This window comes from Phyllobates terribilis, unplaced genomic scaffold, assembly GCF_046119375.1.
Source record: "Phyllobates terribilis strain yellow unplaced genomic scaffold, ASM4611937v1 Scaffold_17__1_contigs__length_24005725, whole genome shotgun sequence".
In the NCBI taxonomy this organism is placed as follows: domain Eukaryota; kingdom Metazoa; phylum Chordata; class Amphibia; order Anura; family Dendrobatidae; genus Phyllobates; species Phyllobates terribilis.
In genome coordinates, this window is record NW_027362777.1 from 14,154,730 (window position 1) to 14,168,333 (window position 13,604).

General features: G+C 40.1%; 1 protein-coding gene across 2 annotated transcripts; it reads right to left on the reverse strand.

Annotated features, from left to right (window-relative positions):
* Positions 1-1,802: 1,802 nt before the first annotated feature.
* On the reverse strand, positions 1,803-12,513 carry LOC141176099 (uncharacterized). Of its 2 annotated transcripts, none has more exons than XM_073660091.1 (6): positions 11,765-12,513; positions 11,459-11,635; positions 11,252-11,375; positions 11,071-11,168; positions 10,783-10,873; positions 1,803-7,837 (listed from the first exon to the last, which is right to left on the reverse strand). In XM_073660091.1, exons 1-6 carry the CDS (start codon positions 11,855-11,857, stop codon positions 6,147-6,149), a joined length of 2,274 nt encoding a protein of 757 aa, XP_073516192.1. In that variant the 5' UTR covers positions 11,858-12,513; the 3' UTR covers positions 1,803-6,146. The 2 variants fall into 2 exon arrangements, with proteins under 2 accessions (XP_073516192.1, XP_073516191.1); XM_073660090.1 differs by having other exon boundaries at positions 1,803-7,840.
* Between the last annotated feature and the right edge of the window lie 1,091 nt (positions 12,514-13,604).

A 13,604-nucleotide genomic window follows, 5' to 3' on the forward strand; every position in this document is an offset into this window, starting at 1 on the left:
CTTTCTGCCACTTAAAGGGAAAGTTAAAAATTAGCTGTTGTCTTATGTTATTGCTTCTGATTTAGAGCAGTTGACTTTAAAATCGCTTACTTGACCAAATTCTTCGAATTCCTTTAGTATAGAAGGAAATGAGATAATTGGGTTTGAAAATAGAGCAACAAGTCATCTGCGTATAGAGCTAGTTTATAGTGATGTGAGCCTATAGCAACTCCACTAATATCTGGATTTTTTTGTAATGCTACCGCGAAATGTTCCATCACCAATGTGTATAGGAGAGGTGATAAGGGACACTCTTGCTTTGTCTCATTTTTAATAGAAAATGTGTCAGATAGAAGGCCGTTTACCCTATAGCTTTAGGGTCAGTGTAGAAGGATAGAATTTTAGATAACAAGAAAGAGCCTAACCCAATTTTTCGTAAGGTGCTCTTCAAGAAAGTCCAGTGCATTCTGTCAAACACTTTTTCAGCGTCCAAAGAAACAAGGCACATTGGGATCCCGTTTTTTTGCACGTGAAACTAACAACGTTTTATTGGTATTATCACGCACTTCTCTACCCTTAACGAAGCCAACCTGATCGTTGCTAACAATTGAGGGTAGGTAGTGGGAGAGCCATGGTGCAATTACGGTATATTAGAGAATATTTTCATGTATATATTAATTAATGAAATTGGATGAACATTAGGGCAGGCATTTAGTTCTTTTCCAGGCTTTGATAAAACTGTTGTGAGCCTCAAGTGATTGGGGGGCAAAAGGGGGAGTCTTGTGAGATATTATTGAACACTAATGGTAATAACAGAGGTTAAACATGTTATAAAATCTATTATTGAATCCATCTGGCCCAGGGCTCTTCCCGATAGGACAGGCCATTAAATCATTCCCTATCTGTTGTTCAGTGAAAGATTTGTCTAGTATCTCCTGCTCAGGGGTCTGTAAGGAAGGAACGGTAGTGTCCAAAATATATTTGTCAATTATTGTTTCAAGAAAATGTATATATTTTCCATGAATATTATGAAGTGAGCTATAACAGCAATGAAATGCGTCAGCTATGTCAGTGGGGTTAGGAATTTATAGCAGTCGTGCTCCTTTTGTTTTGGATACATACGGCTCTGGCAAAAATTAAGAGACCACTGCAAAATTTTCAGTTTCTCTGATTTTTCTCTTTATAGGTATATTATAGAGTAAAATGTACATTGTTGTTTTAGTCTATAAACTACTGACAACTTGTCTCCGAAATTCAAAGCTAAAAATTTTGTATTTATTTGCAGCAAATGATAAAGTGTCAAAATATTAAAAAGAAACAAGTGTTTTCAGACCTCAAATTACTCATGTTTTAAATGTGAAATCAATATTTGGTGGACTAACCATGATTTTTAATCACAGCTTTCATTCCTCTTGCCATGCTTTCCACCAGTCTTTCCAATAGAAAACTGTTCAGTGGTCTCTTAATCTTTGCCGGAGCAGTATGTCCTTTGCATCCGTGGATGTAACTTCCTTGTCAATGAGAGACCACATTTATCTGTGAATTCGTACGAGTACCTTCACATGCGATCTTGATATTTTGTATATGTTTGATCTATTAAAGATCTTCGCTCCTTTCTTTTTTTCAATCAGATAATTTTTATTTAACAAAAGAAAGACCAACATTTTGTTTTTGTCATATAAACTCTGTGAAAAAAAAATAAAAAGAAAGAAAACCAGTAAACAATACAACAACCGGTTTACAATGATATAAAACCCAATATTACTCTATAGTACAATGTTTTGGAATAGTAATTTTACATTTGCACATAAATATCTGAATACTTCCTGACGGCTTTTTTTTCCCTATTGCGACATCAAAAGGAAAAGAATATCTCTAAGAAGGGGCAATTGTGTGGACTGAGACAATTATTATTTGCGGACACCTTAGGTATCAGGATATAAATTCCTGGTTTACTGCAGGGATATGTACAAATGGTCCAGTATAGTATTTCTGAAGCAATACCTGGGGTAATTAACCATTGCTCCCATATGTGTATGGATTTCTTGAGAGCGTTCCTTTAATATAAGCTCCACTTTCCAAGCATAGAGTGTTTTTTATCCTGGATTTTAGTTCTGTTATCGTTGGGGGAGAATTGTCTATCCAATGTAGTGCCAACAACGTTCTGGCTTGGAATAATATTCCTGAGCTATCTATTGCCATATGGTAGTCAGGATCTACATCCTCTCTCAGGAGTCCTAGGATACAGATTTTAGGTTCCAACTGAACTTGTATCCCAAATACAGATAGTACAAGAGCGATCACTCCCTTCCAGTAGTCACCAATATTTACACATTCCCACATCATATGCATCAAGTGGGCGTCCTTTTGACCACATCTAGGACATGTGTCCTCCATTTGTATTTCAATTTTAAATAAAATACTTGGGGGTCTATATACTCTATGAATGAGAAGAATTCGGGACAATCTTTGTGACTCTGATAATGAAAGTTTCAGTGTCAAATCCAGTATTTCCCCCATTGCTCCTCAGATAAGGGACCCTCACCCCCCTCCCATGTCTTATCTATCAAAAGATAGTTATCCAAATGTAGGGCCAGTAATTGCCTATAAATAAGGGTTAATAGACCTTTTGTATCCAACGATGTAGTAATGGTGTCTATTGGGTGATGTCAATCAGTATGGCGTTTATTCTAGTTGTGTACTATATGCAAGATGTATTTGAAGATGTTGATAAAACACCCTATGCGGAAGGTTAAAACCTGCCTTTATTTGTTCAAAGCTCTTGAATAATCCATCCCTCAAGAGTTGTGACACCAAACATATACCCCTATCCTTCCACTCACTAACATTTTTTAGTTTATGTAGCTCTGGTAAGTTATAGCTGTGCCATAAAGGAGTATAATTTGTGTACTTTCCAATTCACAGAATATTTTTACCCCTATCCCGCGCCTTATATGTTAACTTTAGTGTACGACATTTTAAGTCATTTTCTCGAGGAGGCCCCATATCTAGTACCGAGAATGGAAGCTTCCACTTGGTTCCTTCCATAAGTAGGTGCCCTGAAATTACACAATATTTTCAAGTACCCCATCCATGAAACTACTTTAGCTCCCTTCTAGTGTTAAGCAGATCTACATATACCTGGAGAGAAGCAGATCATTTATGTTGTTTGTCAAGTAGATCAATCCGCTCAAGCAAATGGGAGACTAGCTGTTCTCTCCTTTTTTTTAGCCTTTATCTATGTTTTATTATTATCCCTCTGAGGACACATGTGAGTGCTTCCCATTTAAATGGTAAGGCAGTTTCATCATGCTCATATATTTGAAGGAGCCTATAGTCTCAAGAAGGTCTGAGACACAGAGCGAGTCTTTCAGCAGATTATCATTTAGGTTCCTACATCTGAATCCTTGGTGGAGTCCGGCATAGTCAGATTACAATATACAGGAGCATGATCTGACCATACAGCAGTTCCTACCTGACATGTAGGTTGCCATGTAGGCAAGTGACGGCTAATTAAGAAAAGGACTATATGGCTATGCATATTGTGTAAAGGAGAATAGTAGGTATAATCCTTTACGTCGGGATGTAGTATCCTCCATACATCGCCCGGTTGAGATCAAAGCACAATTAGCAAAACTTTTGTTTGTGTTTTAGATTGGTGACTCCAGCCCAGGGACGCGTCTAAAGAAGGATCCAAGACAAAATTAAAGTCACCTCCAATGATGATAAGGTCCTCCACAAAATATTTTAGTTTAAGTAATCACGGCATGCCTTAATTTGGTCACAATTAGGGAGATAGAAGTTTTCTAAAGTCAAAATTTTTAGTAGATGGAGATCTTAACAAACACGAACCTCCTCTCCGTGTCAGACAGTGTTTCTACAATAGTATGCGGCAGTGATCTGTGGCAGCTAATACTCAGGACCTTAGACTTCAAAACTGCATTTTTCTGGGACGCCAAGATGAATAATATCTATTAATAATCTGAGGTACAGTATATGATCGCCTCTAAAGTGTGACTACTGAAGAAAGAGAAAATGTACGTGCTGTTTATTCCTATGATAAAACACTTGAGCTCCTTTCTCTGGAACATTAAGTCCTCTGACATTCAATGAACAAGTTTTGAGTTGTGCCATATTATATGAAAAAAAGGGGGAATGGAAGAGAGAAAGGTTAAGAGAAAAGAGGAAGTATAGACGGTAGATAGTAACGTCTACCTCTCAGTGTCTAAGAAGTATAGATTATGAATATATCAAAACAGTAGGAAATTGCGAAACAAGCAGATCCCAATGCAAGTCCCTAACTGGGGGTTGTCTTTACAGGCGTAAGTCAAACTTTCAGTTCTAGGATTCCTATTAGGGGGAACCATGGAATATAAAGCAAGTAATGTAATACAGCCTGATATTACAGTAGTATCATGTGAACTCAACTTATATGCTGGTCTAAGATCTTATATGAACTTAGACATTCTATATAGCGGAAGAGTGGCTCCTAATGCTCTATTTAGATATATCTAATTATATGCTTAAAGAAATAAGTAAGCATCTGCAAACTGTCTCTCATCAGGGAGACAAGATTCATTTCAGGAGCTCATATGATTGGCAGGTTCCTCTCCCATCTGGCTGCATCACCATCAAGTTCCTGATCCATTGAACGCCTTCTGCGACCTGCTGGAACTCTCTGTGGCAATGGTGGAGCAGGTGGCCAGTCAGATATATGGAATGTCCAGGGCATCACAAATAGGTCTCATGTTGCTTGGATCTTTGAAAATATACAGCTGTAATGGGTACCCCCAGGAGTACATCAGGCCATTTTCCCGGATGGCATCAAGTAATGGTTTCAATACCCTTCTTTTAGCAAGTGTCATTCAGGATAGATATGTGAGCAATTATATGCGTTTTCCATTGAAATCACCAGGATCCAACTCCTCTGCTTTCCTCACAATGGCCTCTTTTACATTGAAAAAATGTATGCGACAGATAATGTCCCTTGGACACTCAGGATCTGGGCCATGATTGCCTATTGTACGGTGCGCCTTTTAAATTTCGACCTCCTTATCAATAGGATCACCAAGAATATTAGTGAATAATGATCGCAGTGTTGGCATAATCACTTGTGCATTGATGCTTTCAGGTATACCCCTTATCCAGATATTATTGTGATTTTCTTGATCATCAACCATATTAAACAGGTGGTTTATTTACTGGCTGTGAAGATCCAGTGTTAGTTTCTGAGCATCATGATGGCCTCTAACTTGGACGACATTATCCTCTAATCTCTGTACCTTGTCAGTAAGCTGTGACAGGATAGAAGTGAGGGGACGTATTTCAGTATTGGATGTGGTCTCCAGACTCTGAATATATTGCTCCATATCTTCTTTAGTAGGGATAGACGCAATCTGATATACAAATCAGTTATGTTGTTCCCCATATCAGAATAACCTGTGGCTGGGGGGTAAATGTCCCTGTGAAGCAAGCACTGCTCAGCATGGGGGCTTTGGTGAGAGTACAGGGAGATTTGTGGAGCTGTTTTCCTGTGAGGCCTACATTAAGAGAGAAGTTGGTGCAGGACTTACAGGCTGGAGCTGCCTGGCATCATGAGGGTTAAGACTGCTTCTTTTTCCATGCTGAGGTGAGGCAGTAATAGCTCCGGAGCAGGAAGATAAGACCTTCCATAAGAAACGCTGCATACCAGACATGCTGACATAGGTGGAGGACCTCAGATTAAACTCTGATCTCTTCTTTCTTTCCCATATCGGACAGCATGTTTGAGGCTGTAAATTGCTTATAATTCCCCCAGGAACACGGTCTGAAGAGAGTGCATTCAGTGTGTGCATTCTCTTGGTGCTATGTCCAGGCCATGTCCTTCCTGTTGATGTACAATACGTCTGAAGGTGGCGGTGATTGGGAGCAGGATTGTGTGATGTAACAATCTTGTGTGATGTAAAATCCTTACGGAAACGCGATGGAAAAAGCGCCAGAACAGGGAGTGCGTATGTGTGTTTTTATTTTAACAAGGCCAAACATAAGGAATGAGAAGGAGTTGTCCTAGTAGTGGACAACCCCTTTATGAAGATACAATTTTTGGTTAAAAATGAAAAAGGCTTCTCCCCTGTGTGATTTCACTGAAGTTTGTTAAGAGTTGATTTCCGTGTAAAACATTTCCCACATTAAGAACATGAAAATGGCTTCTCGTCTGTGTGAGTTCTCTGGTGACTAAGAAGTGATTTCTTCACAAAAAATTTCCCACATTCTGAATAGGAAAAAGGTTTCTCCCCTGTGTGAGTTCTCTGGTGCTTAACCAAATCTGATTTATCTTTAAAACATTTCCCACATTCTGAACAGGAAAAAGGTTTCTCCCCTGTGTGAGTTCTCTGGTGCTTAACCAAATCCGATTTCTGGATAAAACATTTCCCACATTCTGAACAGGAAAAAGGCTTCTCCCCTGTGTGAGTTCTCTGGTGATTAACCAAATCGGATTTATGGTTAAAACATTTCCCACATTCTGAACAGCAAAAAGGCTTCTCCCCTGTGTGAATTCGCTGGTGCTTAACCAAATCTGATTTCTGGTTAAAACATTTCCCACATTCTGAACAAAAAAAAGGCTTCTCCCCTGTGTGAGTTCTGTTGTGCTTAACCAAAACTGATTTATCTTTAAAACATTTCCCACATTCTGAACAGCAAAAAGGTTTCTCCCCTGTGTGAGTTCTCTGGTGCTTAACCAAATCTGATTTCAGGTTAAAACATTTCCCACATTCTGAACAGGAAAAAGGCTTTTCCCCTGTGTGAGTTCTCTGGTGATTAACCAAATCTGATTTCTGGTTAAAACATTTCCCACATTCTGAACAGCAAAAAGGCTTCTCCCCTGTGTGAATTCTCTGGTGCTTAACCAAATCTGATTTCCAGCTAAAACATTTTCCACATTCTGAACAGGAAAAAGGCTTCTCATGTGTGTGAGTTCTCTGGTGCTTAACCAAATCTGATTTCTGGTTAAAACATTTCCCACATTCTGAACAGGAAAAAGGCTTCTCCCCTGTGTGAGTTCTCTTGTGCTTAACCAAACCTGATTTCCGGCTACAACATTTTCCACATTCTGAACAGGAAAAAGGCTTCTCCCCTGTGTGAGTTCTCTTGTGCTTAACCAAATCTGATTTCCGGCTAAAGCATTTTCCACATTCTGAACAGGAAAAAGGCTTCTCCCCTGTGTGAGTTCTCTTGTGCTTAACCAAATCTGATTTCTGGTTAAAACATTTCCCACATTCTGAACAGGAAAAAGGCTTCTCCTCTGTGTGAGTTCTCTTGTGTTTAACCAAACCTGATTTCCGGCTAAAACATTTTCCACATTTTGAACAGGAAAAAGGCTTCTCCCCTGTGTGAGTTATCTGATGTCTGATTAAACTTGATTTCTCTGTAAAACAATTTCCACTTTCTGAACAAGAAAATGGCTTCTCCTCTGTGTGACTTCTCTGGTGATTAACAAGATTTGATTTCTGGTTAAAAAATTTCCCACAGTTGAAACAAAAAAATCTATTCTCCGCTGTGTAAATGCTTTGATGTTTAAGAAAAGACTTTTCGAGGGAAAAACTATTTCCATATTCTGAACATGAAAATGGCTTCTTTGCTTTAGGAGCAATTTGTTTTTTAATGCTTATTTTGTGACTTTGATTTTCCTTAGTAGTCGGTAATGAATCAGAAGACAGGTCCTGTTTCAAAGGATCAAATGACAGATCTTTGCTGGAAAAGGATGATGGTATATCTGGGTTAATGGCATTCACTTCAATTGTATCCTGTGGGATCTCAAGATCATCTGATTTAAAAATTGAAGATGTCAGCTGTTCCTCTGATCTCCTGGTACAGTCATCTGCTAAGAATAAAACCAATTATTATTTATGAATAACATATCCTTAAAATTTATATTGTTGAATATTTCTACTTAAACTCTCCGTAAAAATGTACTTTATGTAAAAGTATCATTATTTACCAAGAAAACATCACAGAAAAATCAGCTTTACCAACACCAAATCAGATAACAAATGCATTAGCATTTTAGTGTTGGTTGGGTGTACTGGGGTGTCTGTCCATGTGGGGTGCACTTATATAGTGCTGGGCAGCCTTCCTGATGTAATAGTATGGGCATCATCACTATCCTAAGCCAGACACTGTGCATCAAACCTACCTGTGTGACTGGCGTCCTATGCAAGCTTCATCTGTGTGCATCTTTAATACTAGGCAACCACACCCTCCATGAATTGGTACGATTATTGGTGTTAGTAAGGCTGTATCTTTTTCTGTGATTTTTTTTAAATTTTGCCCCATGTTAGCCATCATTATTCATCAAGACAATAACATTTCACAGTCTAATAGAAAACCTCATAGGATGAACCAGTAGAGCGTGGTGTCCAACTGTTAGTTCAGTCTGCCTCCAAAATATGGAATAAAAAGCCACCAAACAATGTTATGTAGGCAAAAATAATATCAATAAAAACTTCTACTCATCTCACAAAAAACAAGTCCCCACTCAGGTCCATCATCTGTCAATGGAAAACCAGAGGTTTCCACATTATTAGTGGCTCAAAGGCTTTTGAAAAGCAACATGGCTTCCATAAACCAATCCAGCAATATCTGCTCTCCCTAAATCAGATCTCCCCTCACTTCTGAGCCTTGCAGTGTGCCCAAAACACATTGTGCATCTATGTATCTGACATTACTATAGTGAGAAGAACCCACTTAATTGATGGTGTGTGTCTCCTGGAGCACAATCTGGGCACTATGTGTTGGGGAATGAAATTATAAATTTGTAATTTTCACTCTCCAACATCCACTGCGTGCTAATTTCCGGAAAGGGCCTGTGGAGTCAAAATAGTCACTACTCCTATAGATTAATTCACTGAGGGTTATAATTTCCAAAATGGAGTCACTTTATGGGGATTTCTACTGCTCTGGTTTTCTGCAATTTGGTCACATGGTGGGTCCCATCTCCTCTGGGATCTGCTCCTGTGACGTCTGCTTCTGTCACCAGAAGCCGCCTTATTCATCCTGCAGACGGCGCTGGTGATGGAGGAGACGTCAGAACCAGAAGCTCTGGGCGGCCAAGGCCCTGTCCAGCCACTAAGATTAGGTTGCCTGGGTCCTGTAGTCCCATCCAGTCTGGCAGTATGGGTGTGTGTGCTGTCCAGCTGGAGTAATCTGCTCCCTGCTTCAGCCATTTGGAGAGCACCACACCCTACTAAAGCTGGAAGGATATTGCCGGAAGCTGCCAGATACAGCCTTGTTCTCCTCTGGTTCAGTCCTCTGTGCTCAGCTCCCAGCTTGTGTATTTGTTTCCTGTTGTGACCTCGGCCCGTTTACTGACTACTCTTGTGTGATTTTGTATTTTCTCTGACCCCCTGGTTCTGACCCGGCTATCTGACTATTCTTCTTGCCATCTCACACCACAGAACATTAGGTAACACTGTGGCCCAAGCTTAGGGGGGTCTCTGTCTAAGTCCAAACACATGTAGAGGGGTTAAAGGATGATGAGCAAAGCAAACCCAGGGATCTGGAAAATGGAGTAGATAACGCCAAGCCAGTTTTGGTAGCCATCTTTTGAGCTGCCAGGTGACCATGAACAGTGTCCCCAATACATTGTGTCTGCAAACTATCCCAGCAAAATCTGCATTCAAATAGCTAAATGTCGCTCCTTCCCTTCTTAACCTGCCATGTGCCCAGACAGTAGTATACAACCGTATATAAGGTATTGTCGGATTCAATAGAAGGTGGAAAATAATTTCTAAGGTCCATTTGTTTCCTATTATCCTTTGTGAAGAATTCCAAAGTTATCACCATATAATCTGACACACGTCAGATTTAAAAAAGAGGCCCTGATAAGAACACAAAACTGGCTGCGGGAAGGGGTTAAATCAGAGTATTTTGGGAACTAACTACTATAGTCAAAACTGTGACTATAGACAATAACACATCTACTGAAATGATCAAACTCAACAGTCTCCATCAGTAAATAGTGAGTAACTAGTGGTGAAACCTCTCTGGGGTAATTAGAGTATGGGGCTCGGTGGCTCTTGGCAATCTAAACTATCGTAAGGGACAATATTTTCTGTCAGATGAGTTTCAAGAAGAAATATTAGACATTCAAAGAGAACTTTTTATAATAGTGCAGAGATGAGGAGTCTTAAATTTAGCTTAGAGATATATGGTGGCACAGGTGTAATGTTTTTTCTTGTTTAGTTTATTACAAGCCTGTTTGAAGTTAGTCGGTTTTAAAAGAAATTGAACAGTCAGGATAAAGGGAAACTCTGCTGTTATTGTACATAAATTCACACTTGGCCTCACTGCACATTTAATGTTGTAGATCATAAATGTGAAGTTTGGCCAGAAAGACTGGAAGTGGTCTTGTAGGGACCATATGAGGACATTCAGCAGCACAGAAGGGAAAGAAGGTAGATTCATCCAATAAGATATCAGGGTTCTAGGAAGCCAACAGCATCATTACCCTCCACTTTCTCTTACAGATCCATCATAATATTATTCTTCAAGTGATTTTCTGGCTTTGTGGTTTACAGATTTGGGCAGGTAGCGTCTCCTAATCACAGTGAGTAGGTGGATCCTCCAGGTTGTAAGTTCTATGGAAAAGGGTTTCAATGCCCAAAATCATTTGAACAGTTTTGGGTGGAAGAGAATGTTGTGGTTTAGAGGCAAAATGGTGATCACACGATTGTGATACAGCCGGACTACACAACCGATAAAGCAGCCACAGCCGGTGACTGAGAAGAATCTGTGACTTCTCTGCATTTAGTGGTCAGTACTCACCTGGGTAGCCATATGTAGGAATCTCCTCTTTACACCACTCATCACCCCTTACATATGCCTCTATAGCATTAATATGGGTGAGATCTTCACCCTGAAACAAATATTGTAAAAGTCACAAACAGATGAGAAGTCACATCTATGATCAACTCTAATCCTGCCATCTCCCCCGTTCTCATTACACAAGTATAAAACACATAATATTGGTGGATAAAACAAGACTGAACACAAGACCTTCACAGTCGTCTACACATCATAGGGGAGATCTCATGACACCTTCTCTCCATCTACCTGATGATCCTGAGGAACATTGGGATCTTCTTGTTTACAGTCCTGTGGAAGAAGAGGATGGGGACATCTGTCTGGTGTTGTCCTCTTATTGGATAGATCTGGAAGAAACACATACAGTCGCGGAATTTATTCTTTACATACAGATAATTATGGGCTGTGTGTATTTAGTCCTGTCTATTACCTGGTGATGTGAGGGGCTGGGGAACCTCCATCATGACGTCTTTGTACAAATCTTTGTGTCCTTCTAAATACTCCCACTCCTCCATGGAGAAATAGACAGCGACATCCTGACATCTTATAGGAACCTGACACATACAATGATACAGTCATCCCCCCGATCCTTTCATAGCATTACTGTATACAGTCCCAGCATTCGAAGCAGTGTCACCTCTCCAGTCAGCAGCTCAATCATCTCGTAGGTGAGTTCTACGATCTTCTGGTCATTGATGTCCTCATGTATAAAGGGGTGAGATGGAGGCCCTGTGATTGAGCTCAGGGGTCTTTCCCATCCCTCAGACACATGGACCTGACAGCGCTCACTAGAGGTCTTCACTAATATGTAATCCTGGTTATGGAGAGACACATTAATAAATCTCACTACAGACATTTCCAGAGTCCTCACCTCTCCAGTTCTGTCCATCTGTTATTCCCATATATAAGAATGATGCAATGTGACGTCATCAGAATCTCTCACCTCTCCAGTAAGACGAAAGAGGATCTCTAGGGTGAGGTTTAATATCCTCTCTGCCATCTTGTCTCTATCCATATCCATCTTTGATGGGTCCATAAGGAAAATTCTCTTAAATAGAAGATCTTCACTGAGAGGATCTGATATTGTGTAATAATACAATTACTGGAGATAATAAGGGGAAACATATGAGGAGATATATTATTTTACAGTATTTAGTTTTCTGCTTTACATCTAGTAATAAAACCTATATATTTTAGGCCACATACAACAAGCAGTTTCTTCCTTGGAGTCTGTAGCTGAACACGTTTCTCAAAGACTCATCTTCCATAAAGCTAATTCTCGTCTCATTTACCGACACTGCAATCGGCATTAGCAATACTTCTGGAGATATTCATTACACGTGACATGAGAAATAACTACTTCATGAGGAGGACGACGACGACATCATCTTCTACTACGGCTCTACAAACATATTTGGCCAGAGTTCTTCACTGACTACATCTCCGCCTGTTGTCTACATGAATGTTTCCCGTCTTCCCCGGATTGTAATCTTCTATCACGTTAGATCTCATGTCTGATTCACACACAGAAGTTTGAGGCTTTGATACATGGTAAGGTTTTTAATATTAAGCAGAGTAGGACTATCCTGAATGGGTTCATCTTGCCCATGGTGGGATAGCTTTCATGCTATTTTTGATCAAAAACAGTGCTACTAAGAACCCTATTTTATTTAAATGCACTTTTGGTTTTTATTTATTTATTTACAGCAGTGTTTATGATCATTTTTCTTCTTATAGGTTTTTTTCTGATTTATGGCCATAGCAAACATGCATTTATGTGTTGCATGGATACCAACTTAAACCAAGCTCAAATTCTGTGTTTTTTCACGGGCACCATAGTGGCCCTGTGGGCTGCTGCTATGGATGATACACCCCTAACTATCCAACTATCATATGGTAAAAATCTCATAGGTCCAATATTTATTAGTATCTGCACGAAGAATGGGGCTAAGTGAGTATTTATTAAAGGGAATCCACTCCACCGACTACCCCACGGCCAGCAAGCATCAGAATCTTCACTGAGTAAAAAGCCATTTCTCAGCAAACAGACCTCTAATATGAGGCATAAAGGTATGTATAGATTCACATTTCTATCACCTGTATGCCAATATTAGAGGTCAGATAAGTCCCAGGGGGTGACAGATTCCCTTTCATCAGCCGTGGGGTAATCATAAAACCAGATATGTATCAAGGTATTCTAAGGTGGTTAATGGTTGTGTAGTCAATGGGAGGCATGGGTCACAGAGATGGATAGTCTCTGTGATGTAACCCGGAGTGTTTCTCTAGGGCAGATAAGCACTAAGAGGATCGTTTGGTGCACCTGGTCCAGCTACCCACGTACCTCACCTCTGGGTGTGGTTAACAGCCTATAAAATGGAGGCTGTTGTTTGGCACATGGTCTGTGTATTTGGAGGGAGAAGGCCTTCTGTGTATGTTTGTCTTCAGACCAAGCCAGGACACTGGACACTACCCCAGCTTGTGAGCCACACAGGCCTGGCTGAGCAGAGACCTGCTAAGGACATTTACTTTGTTTGCCTGATCTAAAGGCTATTTTCTTTTCTGTCTGGCTTCTGGGTTTATGAAGCAATAAACCCACATGAACTTTTAAAGGAACATGCCTCCTGTTTTCCTCCTGTCACACCCAAGTGAGTAAAACCTCCACAATTAGTGTTAGACTTGCGGGCAGCATTCCCAGCTGAGACGTGTGACTGCTACAGGGTGGACTGCATGCCCTGGGTGAAGTCTGTCGCAAGCCAGCAAGCATCACCAGACAAAATGGAGGA

Excerpts from the sequence above, each read along its gene's own strand:
- LOC141176099 (XM_073660090.1), bottom strand. The coding sequence starts at position 11,857 with ATGGACCCATCAAAGATGGATATGGATAGAGACAAGATGGCAGAGAGG. Across the intron at positions 11,636-11,764 it reads TCTTTCGTCTTACTGGAGAG|GATTACATATTAGTGAAGAC; the intron begins GTGAGAGATTCT and ends CTCCATAACCAG. Across the intron at positions 7,841-10,782 it reads TCCTACATATGGCTACCCAG|CAGATGACTGTACCAGGAGA; the intron begins GTGAGTACTGAC and ends TTTTATTCTTAG.